At 42.2% G+C, this 24,389-nt stretch overlaps 1 protein-coding gene across 1 annotated transcript; it reads right to left on the reverse strand.

Moving 5' to 3' along the window:
* Positions 1–961: 961 nt before the first annotated feature.
* LOC139663153 (sodium/potassium-transporting ATPase subunit alpha-1) lies at positions 962–24,054 on the reverse strand. The gene is made up of 23 exons (XM_071541714.1): positions 23,873–24,054; positions 23,302–23,415; positions 19,262–19,321; positions 17,521–17,622; positions 17,104–17,205; positions 16,867–16,980; positions 16,145–16,279; positions 15,474–15,591; positions 14,608–14,876; positions 13,450–13,758; positions 12,006–12,140; positions 11,550–11,742; positions 11,270–11,445; positions 10,741–10,877; positions 9,251–9,401; positions 8,405–8,573; positions 7,807–7,961; positions 7,321–7,444; positions 6,617–6,762; positions 6,328–6,458; positions 5,403–5,504; positions 3,254–3,345; positions 962–1,163 (listed from the first exon to the last, which is right to left on the reverse strand). Exons 1-23 carry the CDS (start codon positions 23,882–23,884, stop codon positions 1,135–1,137), a joined length of 3,075 nt encoding a protein of 1,024 aa, XP_071397815.1. The 5' UTR covers positions 23,885–24,054; the 3' UTR covers positions 962–1,134.
* Positions 24,055–24,389: the final 335 nt, after the last annotated feature.

A 24,389-nucleotide genomic window follows, 5' to 3' on the forward strand; every position in this document is an offset into this window, starting at 1 on the left:
GTGCAGCTGTGTCACTAAGAACGCTGGCATATCCTGTCACACACACTGACACATTTACCTTTTTACTAGTAGGTGAGTGTCTCCCAAGTGTGTGCGAAGCTGGCCATCTGTGATCAGGTGTGTGTAATGGGGTCCACACACACACACACACACACACACACACACACACACACACACACACACACAGAGAGAGAAGGTGTGTGTGTATAGGGGGTATAATAGCCAGGGTAAACACAAAGCAGATAGCACTAGAGTGGTCTCAGTTAATTTTCACTGAGGGCCTCTTTGCATTAGCGGCCAACAGAGCAATACATTGCAAACACCATTGTAGCAGACTGGCCCTTGAGATAATGGAGATGCACATGAAATGCACACACACACACACACACACACACACACACACACACACACACACACACACACACACACATTTAAAGGTAAAATCCAATCTTGCAAGAGACTTGTTCGCTTTTTACGCAGCAGGCACTGGTTGGTATATTCATAAAGTGCGTCTCTCTTTCAGTTAGTCACTTATTCCAGTAATCGTCTGTGAAAGCAGGATTTGATGAGGCTCGTCTGCTCTGAGGGTGCAGAGTTTTCTGTCAATCTCGATCTTTGTTTTAAATATCTCTTCTGTGCCCTCCCTTTGAAATCCCCCCTCCCCCCCCCTCGCCTCCCCCCAGGGACCGAAGTTTGTGAAGCATCGATGTGGATGATCCCTCTATGAATGGGTCATCACATTCCACAGACCCGACTCATGGATCGTGTAACGTTGTGCGTAGCTGTTGGCGTCTGTTGGCGGCAGGATAACCTTGAAACAACGTCCTCGTTCTGCATCGTGACTCTGAAACGTTGTTTTCGTCCCGCGCGCGCTTTAATCAGACAAACCCCCGTGAGAATCAACTCTTATGGAACAAGAAGAGCGTGTAGAAAAGGAACAAACTTCCAAGCAGCCTCAGTGTACAGTGGTACGGAAAAGTTTTTATTGTGAATGACATTTTCATGACCAAGACGTCCTTAATACATCCATACTTTGTTTTCTTTGCGCTGACTAACAGCTTGGACAGAAATGTAACATGGCAGTTAAGATAACGATGAAACACTGAACGCTCCCTCCGCGAAGGTCGCGTTGACTCAGTAGTAAGTCTCCTGCTCCACCCAACCTGGAAACCAAAAGGAGACAGAATTAGGGACAGAGTTCGGGGGACGTTTTTGTCTCGCAGATTTCTCCTCCTCCGTGTCTTTCACAGACAAATCCCGAGGCCGTTCCACTTCGCGGTGCAACGGGAGAGGGCCGTGACATTTTCATGTTGCGTTCGGGCCCGCGAGATGATATCATCCCCCACGCCGGCTGCCAGCCATGCACGGACTCAGAGAAATAAGACGGGGTCGCATGTGAGCAGGAGCGAGTCACTTCTTGAATTTAGAAACAAGGACGCCAAGACATGATGCTATTAAGAGACTCGTCCTGGAGCTTCTCCCTCGGCGGGGGACTGGCAGGCCGACTGTACGGACAGAGAGGTTGTGGCATTTTTGTCTCGCAGTGGGTCATGAGAGGATGATATCATCCTGCGGGCCGGCTAGCAGGGATCCATAATCTGCCCGGGAAGAAATGACTCGCCTGTGTGACTAAAAGGGGACGCTGGACTCGTTGACCTGGTCCTGTGGCTCAATAGGTAGAGCTCTAACAAGGGAAGGGATTGGGGTTTGATTCCCAGCCATATCATTAGATGCATGCACTTTTGGATAGAAGTGTCCATCAAATGGCATATTCGATAAAACTGGGCAGAAAATGAGTGTGATTCAAAGCTTGAATTATGTGATTTAGAGCCCAGACTAGGCTAAAATCTTGGTTACCACTTTAGGATGAAAGTGTGTTAACCAGGGTAAAAAATAATCTATAATACAGATAGATCTGGGCTATGTGAAGAGTGGAAACAGCTTATGTCTGTACCCATTCTTGAGTTATTTCTTAATAATAAATATTAATTATTTTTATGAATATTTTTAAAAAGGAGCGGACTCCCTGTTTTCCTTTAAAAAGATAGAAATTGGGGAAACTGTTTCAATTCAACTTGGACATTTTTTCCTCTCTGATCTTAACTGGGGTACAAAACACATTATTCACCATGGATGGGCAATGGGATGTTCACTGATCTGTGCTGCGAGACTCAGATGTAGCAGACAAACAAACACACACACACACACACACACACACGCAGCTGTGCCACAGCGAACATGCATGCAGGTTGTGCACAGCTCAGTGGGTGGAACGCAGCGTTGACAATGGCAGGGTTGTGGGTTCATTTCCCAGCGGGTCGTGCCATATGTCACGCTTCACCGGTCTGTGTGGAGACTCAGTGCCAGTGATAACAGACAGGACCACAGACACATGCGCACACACAGAAACACATACACAACCTCATACATATACTGTATATACATATATGTATATAAGCACACACACACCTGTGATTCAGCCTCATCATATCTGTCACTACCCTTCCAATACACCGACCTCTCTCTTCCTAATCTACCAGTGCCTCTGCTCTCTGTATTTGGCAGCGTATGTCAGCATCAGGTGAAGTCAAAAATCTGGTACTGTGGCAACACTGATATAGTGTGAAAATGTTTTACACAACTTACTGAAACCAGTGTTGAAAAAATTAAATCGCCTACCGCAGATTAGATTTATGGTATATGGATGGTTTATATTGTAAAAGCATCACATCATCTTGTAGAATCATTTACCAAATCCCACATGACACCGGCATGGCAAAGGATGGATTTATACATCTGCTTCTTTGACTGCATTGAAATTAGAGCTGAACAATGAATCGAGAAAAAATCAAAATCGCAATATGAACTTATGCAATTTCCAAATCGCAGAGGCTGCAATTAATTTCTTAAGAGAGAGCAGCGTCCAAAATGGGTTTCTAAACAAGGTGTTTCAGAGCTCCAGGCAATCTTTGGTCCAAGAATCAAGTACAGTATTGATGAGAACCTTTCATCATACTCAAACTTATCCTGTACACTGACATCTATTTTTGTTTAACAAAATCACTTTTCTTTAAACAATTTTAAAGTAAAAAAAAATGTAGGACAAGAAACACTTTTGGTGATATGATATATATATCTTTCAGCCCTAATTGAAATGATCCAATCCTTGACATCTATCTCCAAATACAGAGAACAGAGGCACTGTTTCACAGTAAAGGTAACTAGGTAAGCAGAAACAGGTAAAAGGTCTTACCGCCTGGGTTCCGTCGGAGGATATATCTTCTGGCTTCATCATACAGGAAGATGAGGAGGGAGTAGGGGAAGGCACAGAACCACCAGCATGGCCTGGGATGGATGGATGGATGGATAGATGGATAGATAGAGAAAGATAGAGTTACAAATGAAATGTGACAACTACAAAGACCATAAGAGCTATTTTCCCAGGCTTTTAGAGAGACAGAGGTAGTAAGCAATACCAGTACAGAGAGTTTTATACTATTATGGGTGGCTGAAGGTTCTTTATGAGCACACAGATAGCAAACATTAAGCTTTTTGCTGTCCATTCTTGAGTTTTATCCAACTATTAGAATTCACTGAGAAGCTGTATGTAAGCAAAATGAGTCATAATGTGCTGAATATGAGCATTCTGGGCTGAAGAGGTTTTTGCGAGTCCTTTCTGCCTACAGCGATCACACTTACAAACCCCATGACACAAAGCTCGGAATGTGCACACACTCACACACACACACACACACTCACTCACACACACACACATGCATACACGCAAACAGACCCTCACAAAGTGTTTTCTCTTTTAAATGATGGTAATTACGCTTGTGTATGCTGGTACTGAGTGTGTTTTTCTGACTTTTTAGTTAGTGAAGTATATCTCATCTTTTCTCATCATCGCACATTTTTCTTTAGGTGGTTAGGAAAAAAACTACATGAGAGGTTAATCAGCAGAGAAATCTCCGACTTTGCCTCTCCAAATTATCCAAAATATGTAGTCATTTTGAAAATCATGATGAAATGAAACCCTACAATATGGTGTATCCTTGAGGAAAAACACTGACACATTGTTTGATGACAGGTTAATTTACTGATTGGCTAGGCGACTGATATGATGCCTAATTTCCTGTTTGATTGGTTTAATATTTGCTGTCACTGCTATTCTTAATATTCAGGTCATAGAGATCCATTCTTATCTTAATTGCTTGCATGTCCTGAATTTCCTTTGGCAATAAGTACCTTTGTATTTCAGGCAGATATCTGAATATTAATTGAGAGAGAGGGACGGAGATAGAGACAGAAACGAGACAGAAATAGGGACAGGAAGAGAGAGACTGGGAGGAGGGATAGATAGAGAGATAAAGAGATAGAGAAAGGGAGACAGCAGCCAAGGTTGGTTAAACATCAGCAGTCACCCGAAGAGAGAGGTGAGTGGGTGGGGGGGGGGGGGGGGGTGGTAGTGGAGAGGAGACAGAAAACACCAGGAACAGATGAAAAGGCGGCAGGGAAGAAAAGCGGAAGCCAGAGAAGGAGGAAAAGCGGTAAAAACAATAACGAGGAGAAGGAGAAGGAGAAGGAGGTTTACGTTGGATGTGAAACTCCAGAGCTAATGAGCTTAACGTGCCCTTAAAGGTCTGACGCTGCTTTCTGTTCTCTGTCAGGCAGAGAATCTCATTAGCAGCTCTGCTTCTGAGGAGAAAATTACCTGAGACGTTCTGCCATCTGCAAGATAATATCCACCGAACACTACGAGGAATGAGTACTTAGAAAGACTCTTTAAAAACTTTCATAGAGTAGTTTTACGTGCACATAGTATTCCAGATAAGAGCTCAGGAAGTCATGCATTTCACATTTCCACCATAGCTGAACAGACAAATAAGAGTGCCACCTACAGAAACTCAAACTTCATCAACTTTTTCGGGGTAAATTGTTTATGCATCTTCCATTTCTGCTCATGAATATCCATTATGCATGAACAGAAAGAGAATATTCCAAGTATTTACGTTGAAAATGAGGCCAAAATGCATACAAAACCCAACAGTGAAGAGGGAACGATGTGCTGTATTCATACCTCAGTATCCTAGATAATATCCTAACTAGCATGTATCCTATCCTCTCTAGATAATATTTGGGTTCAGTTGGGTATATCTGAATTACTGTTAACACACTAGGATGTTTAGCAGAAGCAGTTTAAAAACGTAATACTTGGCAATCACAAATAATAAAGCTTATTGTATAATTTCAATCTCAATATCGTGAAGTGCTTACTTTCTGGGTATATGAAGTTTCCATTTCACGGCAATGATGCTTGTTTTAGTTACTTACTTTAAAGAGGTGTGTGTGTGTGTGTGCACTCGTGTGTGTGTGTGTGTGTGTGTCTGTGTGCTACTCACTTGAGAGGGTACATTCTGAGGGCCACGTCCATGCCGGGGCAGTAGGAGAGGAAGGCAGCCAGCGCCGTCTCCTCAAACAGTCCAAAGATCAGGATACGGTTCCTGAGGAAGAGAAGAGTGAAAAAAATACAATTAGAACCATTTAACTGATATCTATGTGATTATTACTGCAGTAACTCATGTATGGAAGCTCTATACTGTGATTACTGTTACAGCAACAACCAGTTAACACCAAGAAACCTTTCACCAAGAAATGTTAGGATCACCAAAATACCTATAATTACAGCTGAATACGCCATTCACATTTTCATCAAAGTAAAAACATAGGCGAGTAAGACTGATGCTTGATAGCTCTCTGGTTACTACTAGTTAGTGATCCCATTCTTCATAAAGCCATATTTGACCAATCAGATTACTTTGCTGAATTTACCAATAGCAAATGTTTTGTCTGCTTGTTTGTTTCTTTTGAGGTGAGATGTTTTCAAGGTGTCTTATGTCACCGTTTTATCTCGCCTGCACTACAGGTATCTGTCATTTTTTTTTTATTTATTATTCATTTTTTCATTTTTTTCATGTGAGAATGAATAAACTTAACTAAATCAAACTTAACCACAGTTATTATTTGCTTTCTAGTCTGACCAGAATGCATGGTGAGAATACAGTGAAACTGAATTGAATTGAAATGGATCCTGGCTTCAACAGCTGAGGGTATTTAACTGTAATCAAGCCATTCAACTATGAAGCTATTAGCTAGTATCTTATGCTGCTATTGCCTTTCCCATACTCTGCAGTGTAAGGTAGAGGCTGAATAAACCCTTAAAAACTTGACTACAAGAGTACACAGCTTTATGGCATGAGAAAATCTTTGGAAAATGCAGGTTTGAAAGCCACTGCTGTGTGTACGTATGTCTCCATGTATACATACTTCATTCCTTGCTGCAGGATGGAGTTCCTCCTGGTCTTACAGATAATCAGATCGGCCCACTGGACGACGACGATGCTGGCGAAGAACGCCGTGTGGCAGGTGAACTCTACGATCTTTCTGCGCTCGTACGTCTGGTGGATAGAGGGAGAGTACAAATAGATTACAACTATGCCTGCCTGTAACTGTAACCATGGATTGCTTTTCCACTGACATGGTGCAGCATGTGGCATTAGCATTAGCAAGGTAAACTGTCCACTGAGCATAGTGTTGCAAAATCAGCATTACTGACCCATTGCTGGCCGTAGCTGTCTTCCAGGTCATTTACAAATTTGTCGTCCCAGTGTACTCGGATCCCCAGCAGGTCCATGGGTAGAAAACCATTCTCAGCCAGGATCACAAAGTACGTGAAGAAGCCTGCTGTGGCCTGCATCATACCTGACAGAGGGAGAGAGCAGCAGACTTGGGTCAGACAGTATTTGCAGATATTTTATGGTTTGTTTTGGTTTTGTGGTTTGCCAGGGCCATATGGGTCAGATTCACCACATGTAGTGCCAGAAAGTTTGTTGTCATGCAGGAAACCCAACCCATCTGGCACTTCAAGCAGCTAACAAGAGAGGCTGAGGATTATTTGCAACTACTCTTTTTCCCGACAGAGAAATAACATATTCTATGCACGCTTTTAACCATACCCAGGCAGTTTTAGCTGTTTGTGCAGGGGACGAGGATTAAAAAGACACCAAGAGTCATTCATATCTATTTGGGGACAGTGAGATGTTTGCCAGTCAGAAAGAATCCTGGCAAATCTTCTGGAAAAGCATTTCTGACAATGAAATTATGAAAGATAGAGAAAGAGTCTGAATAGATCCATATCTTACTTGACCTCAAACACAAAAATGCACACATTTCATTTCAGACCACAGTGGTTAAACAACAAAGGGATAACATAGTGTTATTATATGTGGAAATGCTGAAGTAAGAGTTGACCCCTCTTACCAATCTGTCCGTAGGCTATACTGATGAGCCTCTCGTTGACCAGTTTGTCTGTTTTGGGGTTTCTGGGCTGCCTCTTCATGATGTCGCTCTCAGCTGCTTCATAAGCCAGGGAGATGGCAGGAACCTGGGAGGCAACGAGAAGCACATCAACACATGATGAAGGCCAGGGAGTAGATCAAGTGATTGATGAATCCACATCCACATATCAGGGTTTTTTTATGCACAGATCAGAATTGATCATGGTTGTCTTAATATGTAAAACTTGCATAATCACAACGAATATGATGTTTGTCTGTTGTGCCACAGAGTTAGAAATTTGACCCACTGTTCCCAAGTAAATCCTATCTTTGATAGTCGTTTCTCAAACTAGGTCGACCTTCTACCCACATTTCTGAGCCCTTGTAGGTCTATCAGAGTGATACACAGTAGAAACTCAATCAATCAATCAATCAATAAATCAATCAATTAATCAATCAAAAAGCTCACCATGTCAGTTCCCAGGTCGATACAGAGGATGGTGACGGTTCCCAGAGGCAGAGGAATGTTGGCGATGATGAAGAGGAGGAAGGGTGAGATCTCAGGGATGTTACTGGTCAGGGTGTAGGCGATGGACTTCTTCAAGTTATCAAAGATCAGACGGCCTGTAATTTAAGACAAGAAGAAGAAATGAATGTTGTGAAGAAAGTGATGAGATGAGACAATCTGGCAGTTATAATGTAAAAAATAAAACTGTAAACAAATGCTGAGCAGACACAAACTACAAGGTTACAATTACAATTAGTTTGTCACTTTGAAAAATGTATAGGCCTTTTTTAACTGAACATCATCGCCTATATGGATTGCCATTCATTTTAGGATTTTTTACATGAGTCAATACACCAGAAAGCAAACAATATCATCTTTGTTTCTCATTATTTAAATGCAATATATGAAGATGAACGTGTGTCATCCATCGAAAATTGAACTTTTCTGAGCCTTGACTCTTCCATCGAACGCAACACAAACGCAACATGGGCAGTGAAGCAGCTTTCATCGATTTTTAAAGGAAGCCTTCCCTTGATCCCTCGGGCGTAAAAAAACGTACCCTCTTCCACTCCGGTGACGATGGAGGCAAAGTTGTCGTCCAGCAGGATCATGTCAGCGGCCTGTTTAGAGACGTCAGATCCGGCGATCCCCATGGCAACGCCGATGTCGGCCTTCTTCAGAGCCGGAGAGTCGTTCACACCGTCACCTGTCACAGCCACGATGGCTCCCTGCAGAGAGAGGGAAGAGAGTTTAGATGGACTGATGTCGCCATTGGAGAAGTGCTGGTCTTCAGTCCTGGTCTTTTTTTTTTGCTCGCTGCACTGCTGCTCCACCCTCAAGAGAAATTGTTTGAAAATTGTGCAGTAATAATGTATGATACCTGCAAGGTGGGGAGGTTGCCACTGTGATTTCCCAATTTAAAAAAAAAAATGTCAGCAATATTTGGATGTACACTACCAGTCAAAAGTTTTGACATACCTGATTGATGTTTTTCATGATCTTAAAGCCATTTTGATCTAAAGGTTTATGCTTAAATGCTTGAAATTAGTTTTTTAGACAAACATAAATAGTGAAGTTGATCCTATGTATGAATTTCTTTCCGAAGCCTTTGCTTTTCCATCAAGGCAAAGGGCGGTTGCTTTAAAGAATCTAAAATATAAGATAGTTTTGATTTGTTTAACACTTTCTTGGTCACTGCATAATTCCATTTGTGTTATTTCAGAGTTTTGACGTCTTTACTATTATTCTAAAATGTGAAAAATAACAGATTAACATTTGATTTGTAGGGGAAAAAAAACAAGTACGAGAGACAAAGTGCCTCTGGATCCCGGACCGGAAAAGGTCAAAAGCCCTGAATCCTCATCCACGACTGTGAAAACGGCTGCAGTTGCCCTTCAGTGCTGACCTGTCTCTGGCAGCCCTCCACGATGATGAGTTTCTGCTGAGGTGAGGTTCTGGCAAAGACGATCTCGGTGTGGTGCTGCAGGATGTCGTCCAGGTGCTCTGCGGTCATTTCTTTCAGCTCCCCGCCGTGGACGACGCAGGCCTTGGCATCCCTGGAGAGGAAAACACAGCGGCGTTAGGACGGCACTTCTGATCTGAGAGCCCGCTTCTGAGGCTGGGATGTGATCGGGGGGCAGCGCGGGCACACAAAGGGGAAATAATGAAAGGAAAAGGCGAGCAGGGAAAACAGGAAATTCCATAAGAAAACAGACAGCGCCGGCCTTGGCGTCCCTTGAGAGGAAAACGGTGGAGTCATCAGCGAAAAGCTAGATTTAGAGTAGAGGGCTCTACATCTTTGGGTCTGGCTGAAACCCTGTATCTCAAAAGAGCCAACATTTCTCGACACCTTCAATAGTTTATCTTGGTCCCAGGGAAATTTTATATTTTGCCCACATGGGTGACATCCTCTGTCAATTATATTAAGAAAAAAGGCAAAATGAGAGGTAGGAGTTTTCTGCAGGACACTGGCTTTTTCTAGAATAAAAAAAAAACAATTCTTCCTCTGTTTTCTTTTAACTGACATTATTTCAGATGTAAATGACTGAAGACTAAACTGGCTGAAGAGGCAAACGCAGAGCCATATGTAGATTTATGTGTCTGCTCTGACTCGATGGTAAAAGCCTTTTTGGCTGAGCAGATTGCTGATCTTGTTTGCCAATGCTAATTTAATTTGGCACCATTAGTACTAATTAATTGGCTACCAATCTTCCAGATAGCACCCATATGAACTTTTGCTTGTGCAGTCACTCAAACTAAACTTTTTCAGAGATAATTGGACCTCAGGACATTTGGTGACCAGAAATGGGACAGTCACTAAATTATTACATTGAGCGCTTATTATTGACTGAATGGAATAAAATATTACATAGAATGGTGGAGACGCCACTGAAGAAGTACATTCAGTGTGAAATATTACTTTCTATTTTGTCATCAATTTCTGATATTTCAAACAGCAGTAGAACGGGAAGCGCTCATCATAGCTACTGCTGTTGCTTGAAAACCAGTTTTAAGCACAGCACTTTTCTGCTTAAAACAAATTCATTTTTAGCATTTGGTCCCATGAGTGCTAAAAACATGCTAATGGCTCAGTTGTGTCAGGGTTATGCAAATCTATCTTTCTACTGTAGATGAGGAAAAAAAAACAGCGTTGTGAAGAAAGGATCCTTGCGGATACGCAGCCTTGTTCTGCTCAGCCACCAGGGGACGCTAGGAGTGTATAGGACCAATTTGATTCTAAGTTACTGTAACTTCTCCAAGCAGTTTTATTTTATTTTATTACATGTATCAAGATGACCCTTGATTGAAGATGAAGATGAAGTTGATTTGCATTTGAGCAGGTCTTACATGGCACAGTGACAGAAATGTTGAGTTGAAGACAGTGAGTGTACAAACCTGGGGTTGACCTCTGACACTGGAACATTCAGACGAGCAGCAATGTCCTCAACGGTCTCGTTGCCTTCAGAGATGATGCCCACACCCTTAGCGATGGCCTTGGCTGTGATTGGATGATCACCTGTTACCATGATAACCTTAAGGGGACAAGATAAGACAAGACTCTCAACCTGAAGGTTTTGCAGAAACTTATGCCCAAAAGTCTACTTTATCAGGAATTGAGAAAAGCTGGCTGATTTAACTGTTTACACGCATGGATTTTGACAATGTTATATTTTTACAATATATTTTCAAATGATTTGTTTTGGCTGACAGGGAATCAGTGCAGCTCTGTTCACATTCCTTTGAAGTTTGATTGACAGATACTGCGCTGGTTGCAGGTTTTAGGAACTGAAGAACATTATCTTGAGCTGAAAATCATTGTCCTGGACTGTGAGTCAGAAAGTTTATAAGTTTGTGATGTGGTTTTGCCGAGATAGATACAAACTTTGGGATGGAGCAGAAGCGTGAAAAGACAGCGGAGACATACCTTGATTCCAGCGCTCCTGCATTTGCCCACAGCGTCGGGCACGGCGGCACGAGGAGGGTCGATCATGGACATGAGGCCAACGAAGCACAGGTTCTCAGTGGGGAAGTTCACCTCTTCGGTGTCAAAGGCAAAACCCTCCGCAAACTGGTCATCGGGGAGATTGAAATGGCAGAAACCTGGATAGGAGGATAAAAAAATACACGTCAATCTTCATTTAAAGGAAGAACATCTTTACATTCCAGACATTAGGTTTTAGCCATGTATTTGAGCTGGACCTTACCCAGCACTCTCTCTCCAAGCCCTCCCAACTCAACATAGGCGTTCTGGAAAGCGTCTTTCATCTCGTCGTCCAGAGGCTGCTCTTTGCCCTGGATCAAGATGGTGGAGCAGCGGTCCAGAATCCTCTCTGGGGCGCCTTTCATCACCAGCAGGTGCTTGGTTTCTCCGGGAGTCGTGTTCTTATGGATGGAGAGCTGTGGGACAGGAGGTTGGAGTCAAAATAGAATTTGTCAGTCAAAGACACTGTTGGGAGTTAAGACGAACAATCAGACAAACAAAAGCAGATGGCCATTATGAATATTGGACTTCATTTGTGGATGAAGAAATGGGGCCCGCTTCGAATATTGTCTTACATTGTTGGTACCTATTATGAGGCTAAACTATGTTCGAATTAAACAATATCCCATTTTGTGGTCTATCCGTCAGCTAATAGTCCTAAATGAGCTAGATTGGTTACCTGGTACTTGTTGGTGGAGTTGAAGGGGATCTCAGCAATCTTGTTGTATTTTTCTCTCATGTCTTTGACAGATCCGCAGCACAATTCAATACACTTCAGCAGGGCAGACTCTGAGGCGTCACCAGCCACATCTCTCTGTTGAATCATACAAAATATAAAGATATGGATCAGTGGGTTTGGCCCAGTTCATACATCACAGCATTAGTGTCCAGCTAAAGCCTTCTACTTTCATTTTTCTACTATTTATTGTACATGACAAACAACAGTGTGTGCAAAGTTAAGAAAAATTATTCATACAGTTGAAACCAAACCATTGACAATTCATTAATTTCAGATAGAGATTTTTTTTCCTCAATTTCTCAATCTCTAAAGATTTTCTGCAGAACACTGACAATATGAGTTATTTCTTTGAAGGATTGGCTTTAAGAGTTGTGTTACTGAGACTGGCCAGGATGATACATCATAATAGTTTTTGAGTTATAGTTTGGGGGCTCACAAACTGAAACTCTCTGTGTAGGAGGAACAGATTGGGTGGATAAATGGGCCAACACAGGGACATGCACAGTACAACAATACAGTATTTGGATCAGTTTGAAATTTAAGAGCTACATTCAAAAATAAGATGTCCATCATTTGAAAAAAATTGACACCATCTCCTACAAAATGACTGTTAACCTGAAAGTACACGCACAATACAGGGTACGATTAAAGTTATGAGTCATCTTAAGTCCTTTGCTTACAAAATGGCTATATTTATGATGAGTGTGACCGAGAGTGACCTGTTTTTGAAATACAGACTGATAATTTTTTTTCTGAAACAACTATGTAGCATTTTGCAATGTTTTACTTATTCAATTGTTTTACTTACTGCTTACACTGTGCAGTCTGAAAAACATGGATACTTGCCTATATTCATTTAGAAAAAAGTATTTTTTTTCTGTCTGGCCACTTTTTGCTTTGGGTATATATTACTTTCAATTATATAAAGTGTTTTGTGTTTTTTTGTTTGTACAATTTGGCTGGGTTTGTAGTTTGGTACAGTCCCAACTGCTCCATGCCAAGACATCATGCCAAGCCAGGATCAATCACTTCCCACATAGTAACTGCATCTCATCATTCAACTAAATAATAAATCAGCTAGTTCTAGTATGCAATTCAACAAAAAATTCCAGGGAAGAAAAATAGTTCCAAGAGGTAAATAAGGGTAAATTATACCCTTGGCTTGGTGTCATAACATATTGTGTGCTCCTTTACAATCAGGGTTAACAGATGGAGTTACACCAAAAGCCAAAGCTTCTATACATGTCAAGGTTATTGATATCTTCTTCCAGTGTTGAATAATTCAGAACCTTTTGTTGTGGTCTCAATGGGTTAACGAGAGCAAAACGATACTGTTTGCTAATTAGAAGTTGTAATAGAGGATGTGTGCAGGATAGACTGGCACCTTCAGGATGGGAATGTTGCTCTGCTCTGCCAGGAAGACGGCGCGGTTGCACAGTCCGGCGACCCGGGCCAAGCTGGCCCAGGTGGCGGAGCTCCTGTCGAAGGACGTCCCGCTCTGGTTCTCGGTGGTGTCGGCCTCGTGGATCTGGTTGTCGAACCACATGTGGGCCACGGTCATCCTGTTCTGGGTCAGGGTGCCGGTCTTGTCGGAGCAGATGGTGGAGGTGGAGCCCAGAGTCTCCACAGCTTCCAGGTTCTTCACCAGGCAGTTCTTCTTGGCCATGCGCTTGGCGGTCAGGGTCAGACACACCTGGAGACGGAAGTCAGTGCTTAGCTATCATATCTTCAGTGTTTGCGTCAAATACTCTGTGTATCTATTGTCTAATGAAAATGTCTCCTCTCCTCCACCCATGTTTTGGCTTTTTGTCCATGTTTATTTATGTTTGAACAAAGATTGTGACTTTCACTTTGAATATACTGTATATCTCTATCAGCACAAGTCAGGCATTATAAAGTGATAAGTACAGCAGCCAAACATAAATTGACGCAGAAACTCCAAGGTTTCCAGTGATATCCAACATGTCATGTTAACTAATGGGAAAATGTGGATAATGGAGGACATGATAATTTGTAAAGGTGACGTAATGATACTATCATAAATCCAATGAACAGTTTTTCATGTTTTTCATAGGTTGTACACTTTGAATGTTCTTGTAAAAAATAAAAATTGGTTGTCTTTAGAAAAAATGTCGCTACTAAAACCGGCCAGTCAGAACATTTTCAGATTGTTATGTTGAAAGCTGACTATACTAGAGTCAATCAATCATCTTATGTTTAGGGCAGGGAGAGGGCGGACCCTCTGGCACTGCCAGCCAATCAGAGCAGTGTTTTTTTGGGGCGGCTAGAAACACCCCCAAAACGACCTGTAGCTCTTTTGGGGAGGACACTAGAGAATAAATTACTAAAAATATTTATGAACTATTTTTGCATGAAACAAATTCATAGGTGTGCTTCTTAGACTCAAGGTAATGACATAAAAATGTACGAATAGTGAAAATTAAGTTAATTTATCTGAGCATTGAAGCTATTAAAGAAGAAACACGAGGAGAATATGTAATTCAGCTGAAACAGTCGAGACACAAAGTACACTGTAACTCACAGTGACGGTGGCCAGGAGACCCTCTGGCACGTTGGCGACGATGATTCCGATGAGGAAGATGACGGCCTCCAGCCAGCCGTACCCGAGGATGAGGGAGAGGACGAAGAAGGACACGCCCAGGAAGACGGCCACACCGGTGATGATGTGGATGAAGTGCTCGATCTCCTTGGCGATGGGAGTCTTTCCGCCCTCCAGACTGGAAGCCAGGGTGGCGATACGACCCATGACGGTACGGTCTCCGGTGTTGATGACGATTCCTCTTGCAGTACCTGGACAGCGAGGGAGATTTTTTTGAGTCACAAAATAGTTGATTAAAAAAATTGACTTCAAATCTCAAAACATCTGACAAAATAAAAGCATTTAAGATGACAAAATGGTTGATACAAATAACAGATTTACAGAGATAAAAATTACAAAACTGACCAATAAATATACAAAATGCTCAAATATAACAGACTGGAAATCACAGATCCTTCAGATTAGTTCACCTATAAACTGATGAGCTCATTTATTTCCCGATTTAATAACATTTGCGAGAAACACAGCAATAAAACTCTTCATCACCTCATCTCATCTCCTCTTATTTTATCTCATCTCACTCCATGCATAAGTAGATTCATTTATCTAAAATTTACCAACAACCATGTAGGTAACATGGCTAAAATAACACAGCAGAGACATTTATTCCTTTTTTTCAGCCTCCAGTAGGTTGAGCGTGGCTATGGGATCCATTCAAGCTTCCATTCCCACTATTTTTAAAGTTAAATTTCATCTAATCCAGTTTTATCACAAATCAATCTTGACCCCGTAATCCCCTTCCCAGTGCCATTGATTTCTCTATCTTCCACTCCCTGTTTGTTCTCTACCTTCAACACAGTTGGTGGAGAAGAAAGCGATGTTCCTGGTCTCCAGCGGGTTGTCGTTGGAGAAGTCTGGGGTACGAGTCTGGGGCTCCGATTCACCAGTCAGAGAGGAGTTGTCCACCTGGGAGGGGGAGAAGCACAGCGAGAATGAAACGCTGCAGATGAACAGTGAGGAAAGAATGACATGAAGTCTTCAGGGTTTTACAGCCGAGGGAGAAGAAGAAAGAACAGTAAAAAAAAAAAACAATGACTGGCACGTTGGACAGTATTGAGAACCGAAGTGTGGGAGATGACACATTTGGGTCAAAAGGAATTTAAACCAAGAAACAAACAAGACAACATATGAACTGAAACATTGTGATTTTGGCTTTGACGGTCAAAAGGTAAACTTCACATAAAGGAAGTAATGTGCATTCTTAACATCATCGGACGTTAAGCAAGTTTGATTTACTGACAGAGTATGTGAGGAAATCATGGTTTCCCCTTTCCAAGGCCAGATTGGGCCACCTCCCCTACAAGAGTTGCCATCTAAAACAAACCATTAAGTTTGGTTTTATTGGATTATTTTAAAGCCAGATGACCCAAAAGCTGTTTCAGAGGCCTTGCTGCCCAGGAGCCACTGGTCTGTACAAATGTCTGTCAGGAGAGATGAAGGAAGACTCGGAGGTACGGACCTTGCAGCCGTGAGCAGAGACGATACGCAGATCGGCAGGGATCCTGTCTCCTCCTTTCACCTCCACCAGGTCTCCCACCACCACCTCCTCGGCATTGATGCTCTTCTTCTCACCGTCGCGGATGACCAGGGCTTGCTATGGGACAGCAATGACAGCAAGATTATATTTTAAAGGTGATTTCTGAACATATTTTTGGCTATAAAGCTGACATTTCAGAATCATTACACTGCCTGAATAGGTTTTGCTTTGGTGGACTGAGATGTATCATGAGTAACTTTTGTTTGCAGCATTGCTCTAAGAGTTAACTCAGCAGAAAGTTGGATAAATATTATTCTTTTGTTTCTCTCGACAGGAGATGTTGCCAAATTTTGGTGATACACCCACGAGTTTTGGGGCTACATAGATGGGCAATGTTCCCAGCAGTAAGAAACAAAACAACCCAGAGTCAAATGTGTAATCAGTGCAACAGTGCTGAGTCAGCTCCCTCAGCACGGTACAAAATGTTCCCCTGTGGATCACTGCCTTCAACATGATAATCTGTGAGCAGCCACTGGAGACTGGAAACCTCCTGTCAAGATCTGGTGAGGGTCGGCTATTTGAATAACAGTGATGAGGAACTTGGCAAACAATTACCCCCATCAGTATGCTTTTTCCCCATCTAGGCCAATTATTTTAGCCACACAATTACCTCAAACTAGCACTGGGATATGTGGAAATCTCACCTGTGGGACCAGGTTCTTGAAGGAGTCCATGATCTTGGAGCTCTTAGCCTCTTGGTAGTAGGAGAAACAGCCGGTGATGATGACGACAGCAGAGAGCACAACACCCAGGTACAACTGCAGGGAGGGGAAAGGAAAGCGTTTTAAATGATCAAAGTTGTTTATTGTCCTTCTTTTTTTAGCAATTTCACCAGCTTTAAGGTAAATGACAGCTCTTTCATTTAACAAAGTTCTCCTTACGTTATCATTGGCCGGTTCGTCTTCTGAGGCAGCCTGGATACCATAAGCCAGGAAGCAGAGGATGGCTCCAATCCACAGCAGCATGGAGAAACCACCAAACAGCTGACAACAAGATGAAATAAATTCAAGATTCAAGACTTTATTGCCACGTCAAGTTGCCCAGAAAGCGTTTGTGTCTCAGTGTGTTCTGGACATCAAATGAAACTATACATGTAGCTCCTACATACAGCAGATACCCACTACAGTTGACTACAACTTATTGTACAGGACTCTAAGTGCCTTAGTAGAGTGAATTTGAGTTTCCCAAATTTGAATATTCAAAAAAATGCTCACAAGCAAAATGTTTTGCATGTAAAATGTCGCACTCCCGACTATGAGTTCCAGTAAAATCCCAAAGAGACGAGGAGTCGCATTTACCTGTCGACAAAACTTGACCCATTCAGGCGTGGTGGGGGGAGGGGTGAGGGCGTTGGGGCCATCGCGGGCCAGGATCTCCTTCGCCCTGGAGGAGGAGAGACCCTGCAGAGAGGAGGAGGGAGGAGGGAGGAGGGAGAAGGAAGTGAAATTAGGACGACAGTCAGAGGAGCAGGAAACAATGGAGAACGAACAAGGAAATGAAGTAAATCAAGATTGGCAATACACTCCTCAGGCACAGTTGCCCCATACAGGTTTCCCCCCAAAAGTTATGCATCACTTCACAAGAGAGAAAAAGAATTAGGACGGAGGTTTGACTGAACATGTGGACTAAAAACACATTCTTCCTTACAGCAACAGCCTGGGGGTTGAAGGAAAAATGGGAGATTAAAGAGAAGAGAGAGTTAAGTGATGTCACCTGAAGGCAGAAACTATCTAAAGATTACTTGTGAAAACAAATGGGTAAGCACTAATGTGTGTGTGTGTGTGTGTCTGTGTGTGCGTGTGTGTGTGTGTGTGTAACCAAAGGAAAACTACACAAGAAAAACCTGTATGTCCAGTTTGCCCCACTACTCTCATTGCCCCCTCTCAAGCTACTCACTTTGTCCCCGTTTACTGGAGGGAAACAGGATGAAAGGTGAGACAGACTGACAGACAGACACACACACACACACACACACACACACACACACACACACAGATAGATGCTCCCTCCGGAGGTGTAGGATTAAATTTCGGCTGACAAAACAGAAGACGGCAAATACACGGGAGCGGAGATCTGAGTAATCTTTAAATTACCGCTTCCGCACTTCCGCAGTTTAGTGTAATTAGACAGTAAAAAAATACAGTGTGTGGTAAATTATGTATGCGGTAATTATGTTGTGAGTTGTGATACAGAAACTACGACACTGACAGGAGAGAAGGAGACTGAGGAATGGCTTGTTTCCATTATCAATGAATCTTTATTCTCCAAACCAGTCAGTGTATTGCCTTACAGTGTGTGTTCCAGTGTTATTACACTGTAATACTGAGGGAAAAGGAGCTGTAACCTAAAGCGTCTCTGAAACGTCTTTGGAGGAGGACCAGGAGTGAAAAGCAGCAGTTTTTTTTCCGTTAGTAGGCAAATAGGAGCGGTGTGAATGAAGTCCTTGTTTTGGAGGTAAACCCAGACTGATCAGATTTCAACAGATAATCATCATCAGTCAAGCATTTGGTCAGTGTGGGGTCGTATTGTATTGTGTAATGGAATTCTCTGTGTGTGTGTGTGTGTGTGTGTGTGGGTATGTCCTCTATTTGTACAGTGTGACCGGCCTTGACCCTTAAAATCGTCAGCGTCCGTTTACCCACGTGAGAATGTATGCGTGTGTGTGTATGTGTGTGTGTGTGTGTGTGTGTGTGTGTGGGTGGGTGTAAATATACAGTTTACAGGCTGCTAAATCTTCTGCATCTGTACTACTTAAGCTATGCTTTGCACTATGATTTTGAAATGGTGGATAAATAAATGAAGAAATTTGTGTGTGTGTGACCTCAGTTTGTACTCCTAGATCTTAGCCTCTGGGTTTATCATCTTCCCTGTTATTGTCACTGACAACCAGTAGAACAACTTTACTATCAAGCCTCAGTCCGAGGACATGCTTCCTTACACACGCACACACACAAATGGGTAGAAAACATATACAGTCACACACGCAGATGCAGATACACACTCCAACACACACACTTGCGTACATATAGACTCACTCACCCTGGTTAGGTCGGTTCCATATTTCCTGTGAAGTTCATCCAAGGTTAATTTGTGATCATCCTATGGAGAGAGAGAGAGAGAGAGAGAGAGAGAGAGGGTTAGAGATTGGAGACATTGCATAAAACAAGACAAAATCCCTGTCATTTTAAAACTGCAGATATTATCTGCTTTGGCTACGAGGATTAAAATGTGTCCTGTCATTTCCCCCAAAGGAATACGGGGAATAGAAGGATGACGCGGCAAAATCAGAAATCTGATGAGGATTATGGATGCGTGTCCATACAGTGTGATTTAAGATTAAGTCAAAGCAGACATTCGAGTAATACTAGATTGAAAACTCTCAGCCAAACATGAGAGCTAAGCCATGAGCTCATATAGACCCATCTACACAGTCACTTTGCCACAAGCGAATGGAATCAATGCAACCCAATTGATTTTTACTCCAAAATATATTGCTTATATTTCATGAAGAGTTTTCCCAGGAGTTAAGCTGACTGTCCTGATTCTTTAAGACTCACGGATGAGCTTTTAAAGTCATCATCAACATGAATTTGTCTCTAAAGCATCCACCTCATCGCTCATTTGATCTTCTACCTTGTTTTTTTTCGGATGAGAGAGTGTGTACTTCCCAAACAAAGCCTCATCGAATAGCAATCTCATGTAAAAAAAAAAAAAAAAATGCAAAAATAAAAGTGGATCTGCAAATGATCAAACCGGAGAGGCTGACGCATTCGTGTGCCCACACTGTGTTTTCGCCCACAGTGGAAGAATGAGTAGGGAAATTGTATGCATGCAACATAATTTGGTGCAATATCATCTGCCATTATTTTATGCCATTGATCAAGGAGGTGGTGTAATCTTTAGTAGATGCTTGATACATCCACAGTAAAGCCTCCCACCCACTGGTTTAGGCTTCCTTGGTAGCCTTTTTTGCAACATTTTGACCTCAAATATGTGACAAATGCCTGCTGTGGTTGAACTGATGCTGAACAAACCACTAAAGGAACATTTATCCTGTGTGCAAGCATTTGTTTTCAATTTTCAGTATTGCATGACATACATTACAATGATTATTTTTTTATGTGCAGTAATTACTTTTCCATTAAATAAAATTGTGTTAGATCTTGGACAGTATGCCACTCTGTGCCCCCTCATGCTTGTATGAACTATGTATTAGCGAATTATTGGAGACATTTTATATTATGACTTTCCTTTGGACTATTATGAGAATAGAATTGTTATCTGTTAAATAAATGACTTTTTCCCCTTGTAAATTGCGATATTATTGTACTAGTATACATTTTAGCTTTCACCTCAACCACTGTTGGTGCATGTGAGAAATGATGAGAGACATGAATGAATGAATGAATGAATGATATCTTAGTTTGATATCCCTACTATTATACTAACAGTACTAACAGCAAGCACTAGTACGCATTTTCTTTCTTTTGACCTCTTAAAGATTCATGTTTCTTTGTGCTAGCATGAAATTTTACTTCCATCTTTCACTGCTTGAAATATATGTAAAGAGTGTATGAAAGACATTATGTGCCGTAATACTAATTTGGCCACTTTGAACTACATTTGAATTCTCTGAGTTTAGTTCGACCGCCGAAGGATAAAGTGTGTCTCTTGAGCCTGATGTGTTCTCTCTATCCAACGGTTGGTGGAGAAACTGGGTGTGACTGCGAGGTTCCGCTTGCCTTACCACAACTTTGCATTATAATGATGCAGGCGAAATGTGCCACGCCAAATGTGCCATGCATAATGTGCTATCACATGCCCCCAACTCCTGGTTCTTTTTTTTAACTGTTAGTCAGCAGTTTCTTCTGCAGTGTGGAGAGGAAATGTCGGCCCTGGCTGTGACACCCAGGCTCGCTGACACACACTCTAATCATGCGGCCAGGGACACACTCCTGAAACACAGCTTACGAAATTCTTCTTGAGGGGAATGCTCACGCCCTTGTTCCCTGACTCCTTCAAAGTGAATATGTTTCTATATTATAGCGGTTTCCTTTGGACTTTGTTACATTTTAACAAGCCGCCAGCTGCTTGCTGTTGCCATGGGAGTCGTTTCCTTTGTCTTTGGCTGGACTTTGATGTCTCTTTCAATTGTGCGATGGTGCAATAATCATTAACATGTCAACGAGATGGGCCACATAGAAACTATTACTCTTACTACTGCCTTAGTACTGACCAACATGTTGTCATTTTTATACATTATCAAATTCTGAACCTTTTAGATCATCAATACACGTGCAATATGTTTGTATTTCCAAAAGTCAACTTTTTTGAGGAACTGAGAAAAACTCACAATACACTTTCAGCAGTTTGGCTCGATCTTTGATTCATTATAATGTTTTCCACACATGGGAGACATTGCCCGCTGTTAATTACGCTGATGATACGGTTGCTATGCTATACGAATGTCCTTCAGCGGCGGCAGGACTTTGAGATATAGTTAAGTAGTATGGGGGACAATAATCATTAATATGTCACCTAGGCATGATTTTATTACCTAATGGGCCAGGCTGAACACGAGACCGCAGCCTCGCTCTGTGACTTTGTGGATGACATTGGCCAGGCAATGTCGCCAGTTTCCTGAAAACCATCGTTAAAGTTTAAAAAAACTACAACCAAGCCACTCCGTTCATGCATGTGCATTGAAACTGTGTAATAAGTCTTACTTCTCTCTTCTACTTTCTTACTTGTTTCTGAAAAGTTAACCTTGTGGAATATACAAGGTGTCTGCAGGAGGCTGACAGCCGTACTTGATGACCTTGTGAAAGACAGCGACCGGTGTATATCTAATGTAACTTTATACTGCGTTATTCCATATAAAATACACTTATTTGTGCATTTAATCATGGAGTTGTTACTGAAGTTTTATTTGGACTTTGAGATGAGCATGAGGCCTGAATCTTACTCAGTGACCTTGTGAAGGACACTAACCGGTACGTATCTTAAGTTACTTAAAGCTGCAGCTATGGCATTTTGAATTTTAACAATAAAAGCAAGCCATTTTCAGGGTAGTTACTGTTTTCTTACAAGTTTTGTCAAAGAAAGATAACTTTTGGCCCTGGAGAATTGAAGTCTCAACGTGTCAAAGTATTCCATTTAATATAGATTTATTTCTGTATAAGACGCCATTAAAGTACATTTAAAGATAGAGTTGATGGTGTGGAAGAGTTTTATTAGCCCTTTTCTTGGACTTTGAGATGAACCTAAAGCACCTCAGTGACTTTGTGAAATGACCTTGGCCAGCTATACATCCAGATTCAAGAAAGAAAGATCCCAACGGAAACTGGACTTTCAAATCCAACTTAACTTGCACACATCCGACTTCACAGTTCTGCAAATCCGAAGTGGCTGAGCACAGTGATGTGACTTTAGTTTGTGAGTGATCATCGCCAGAGGGAAAATGAATCAGCCTTGCCCCGCTGATTAAACTACACGTGATCGGAGCGATTTCAAGGAAATTAGAAGCCTGTGAGAGAATAGTGCATATGTTTAGTATGTGTAGGCCCTTGTCTGGAAACCACACTACAAACCCTATTTGTGTCACTAACCTACTTCTACAGCATGGAGTCTTTCTTCAGTGGGACACTTTAGGGGTAAATGAGGTAAAAGGACCTCAAATAAACAACAACTGAGGAGTCTGCAATGACTCCACAGCGTCTCACCCAATATCTCAGAGCTGAAAACCTATTTAGATAAGTAGGAGTTAGGAGTGAAGTATAATAACTGTGAGCTGCTTAATGACATGAGACGGTGCATGCAGTGATATAAGTAGCAGTGTTTAAGAAGTGCTGGTCAGACAGTTATTTCTAAAGTGACTAACGGTGAAGTTGTTTGTCCCTGCTGTGACTCTATCATTGCTGTGACCAAGAGTGTAACGGAATAAGTTTGTCATTAAGTGTGAGGCAATGTGTATGCACAATTCCAGTTCAGGAAGTAATATTTGAGTCGATAAGTCACATCTTGTCAGACTGAACTTGCCCAATTCAAACAGTAAAGACATTTTTTGTTTGTGTACTCACCAGGTCCACTTCTTTTTTCAGTTCATCCATATCCTTCTTATCCTTCTTCCCCTTCTTGCCCTTCTTGCCTCCATCGTCCGAGGTCGCCGCCAGCTTATAATCATCTTTCCCTTTCTGGTTTGGAGAGAGTGAGACAAAATAAGCTGGTTGTCCTCTGCAGAAGAAGACTGCAAACTTGGTAATGTGGGGAGATGACACTGAAACTTCCCCATTTGTTCGAGTGAAGACAGAAAACAGACTGTAAACTCGGATTTATAGATAGGCTGCACAACTACTGAAATCATTGTTGTCACTGCTCTAAATTATTCTTGTGCTACTCATCAAAATCTCCTCTTTGACAGTCTGAAGAATCCTGAAACACCAAACACTGTAGAAAAAAAGCTATACTCGCACAGCAGATTTCGAAATAAAGGTACAAAGTACTACAGGCAATCCCCAACTGTCATGCTTAACCAATAACTTGTGACGTAAAACGTGGTCTAAACTAAAACTAGTCTAATCTTGATTTAAATACCGATCTAAATACTCTTAGGAATCAAGCCAAAACACTGGAGAAAGTGCCAATACTTACTCCCAGCCCCATGGTTGCAGTTCAAGTCTGGGGAGAACAGTCAATCCAATTGTCTTTTTAAATTGCAACTTTTCTACTCCGCCTCTCCCACTCTCTCTCTCTGCCTCTGTCCCTCTCTCTCTCTCTCTCTCTCTCTCTCTATCTTTCTCTGCCTCTCTCTCTCTCACTGTGTCTTCCTCACTCCCCGGAGCAGAGCAGATGGGTTGCTTCACATTAGCATACCTTTATACCCCAAACAGGCTCACCTGCCCTGCGAGGAGGAGCTTAGGGGCTGAAATGGGACAGGTGAGTGGTGGAGGGAGAAGGGGGGGAGGGGAGGGAGGGGATCGAGGGAGGGAGAGAGAGAGGGGAGGTGCTGAGCCGAAGGTTTCTGAGCCTTCGTCTCGCTCACTTCCCTGTTCCGCTCTCCTCGTCGCTTCCCCTCCTCCCTCCCTCTCACTTTTGCTCACTTTCCCCCTCTTCCTCTTTCTTCCTATCCTCTCCCCTCCCTCCCTTCCTCTCCTTCACTTAGCTCTTC

Source organism: Centroberyx affinis, unplaced genomic scaffold, assembly GCF_046629955.1.
Source record: "Centroberyx affinis isolate AG114_WGS23_722 - 3 ecotype Tasmania unplaced genomic scaffold, CSIRO-AGI_Caff_v1 ptg003932l_1, whole genome shotgun sequence".
In the NCBI taxonomy this organism is placed as follows: domain Eukaryota; kingdom Metazoa; phylum Chordata; class Actinopteri; order Beryciformes; family Berycidae; genus Centroberyx; species Centroberyx affinis.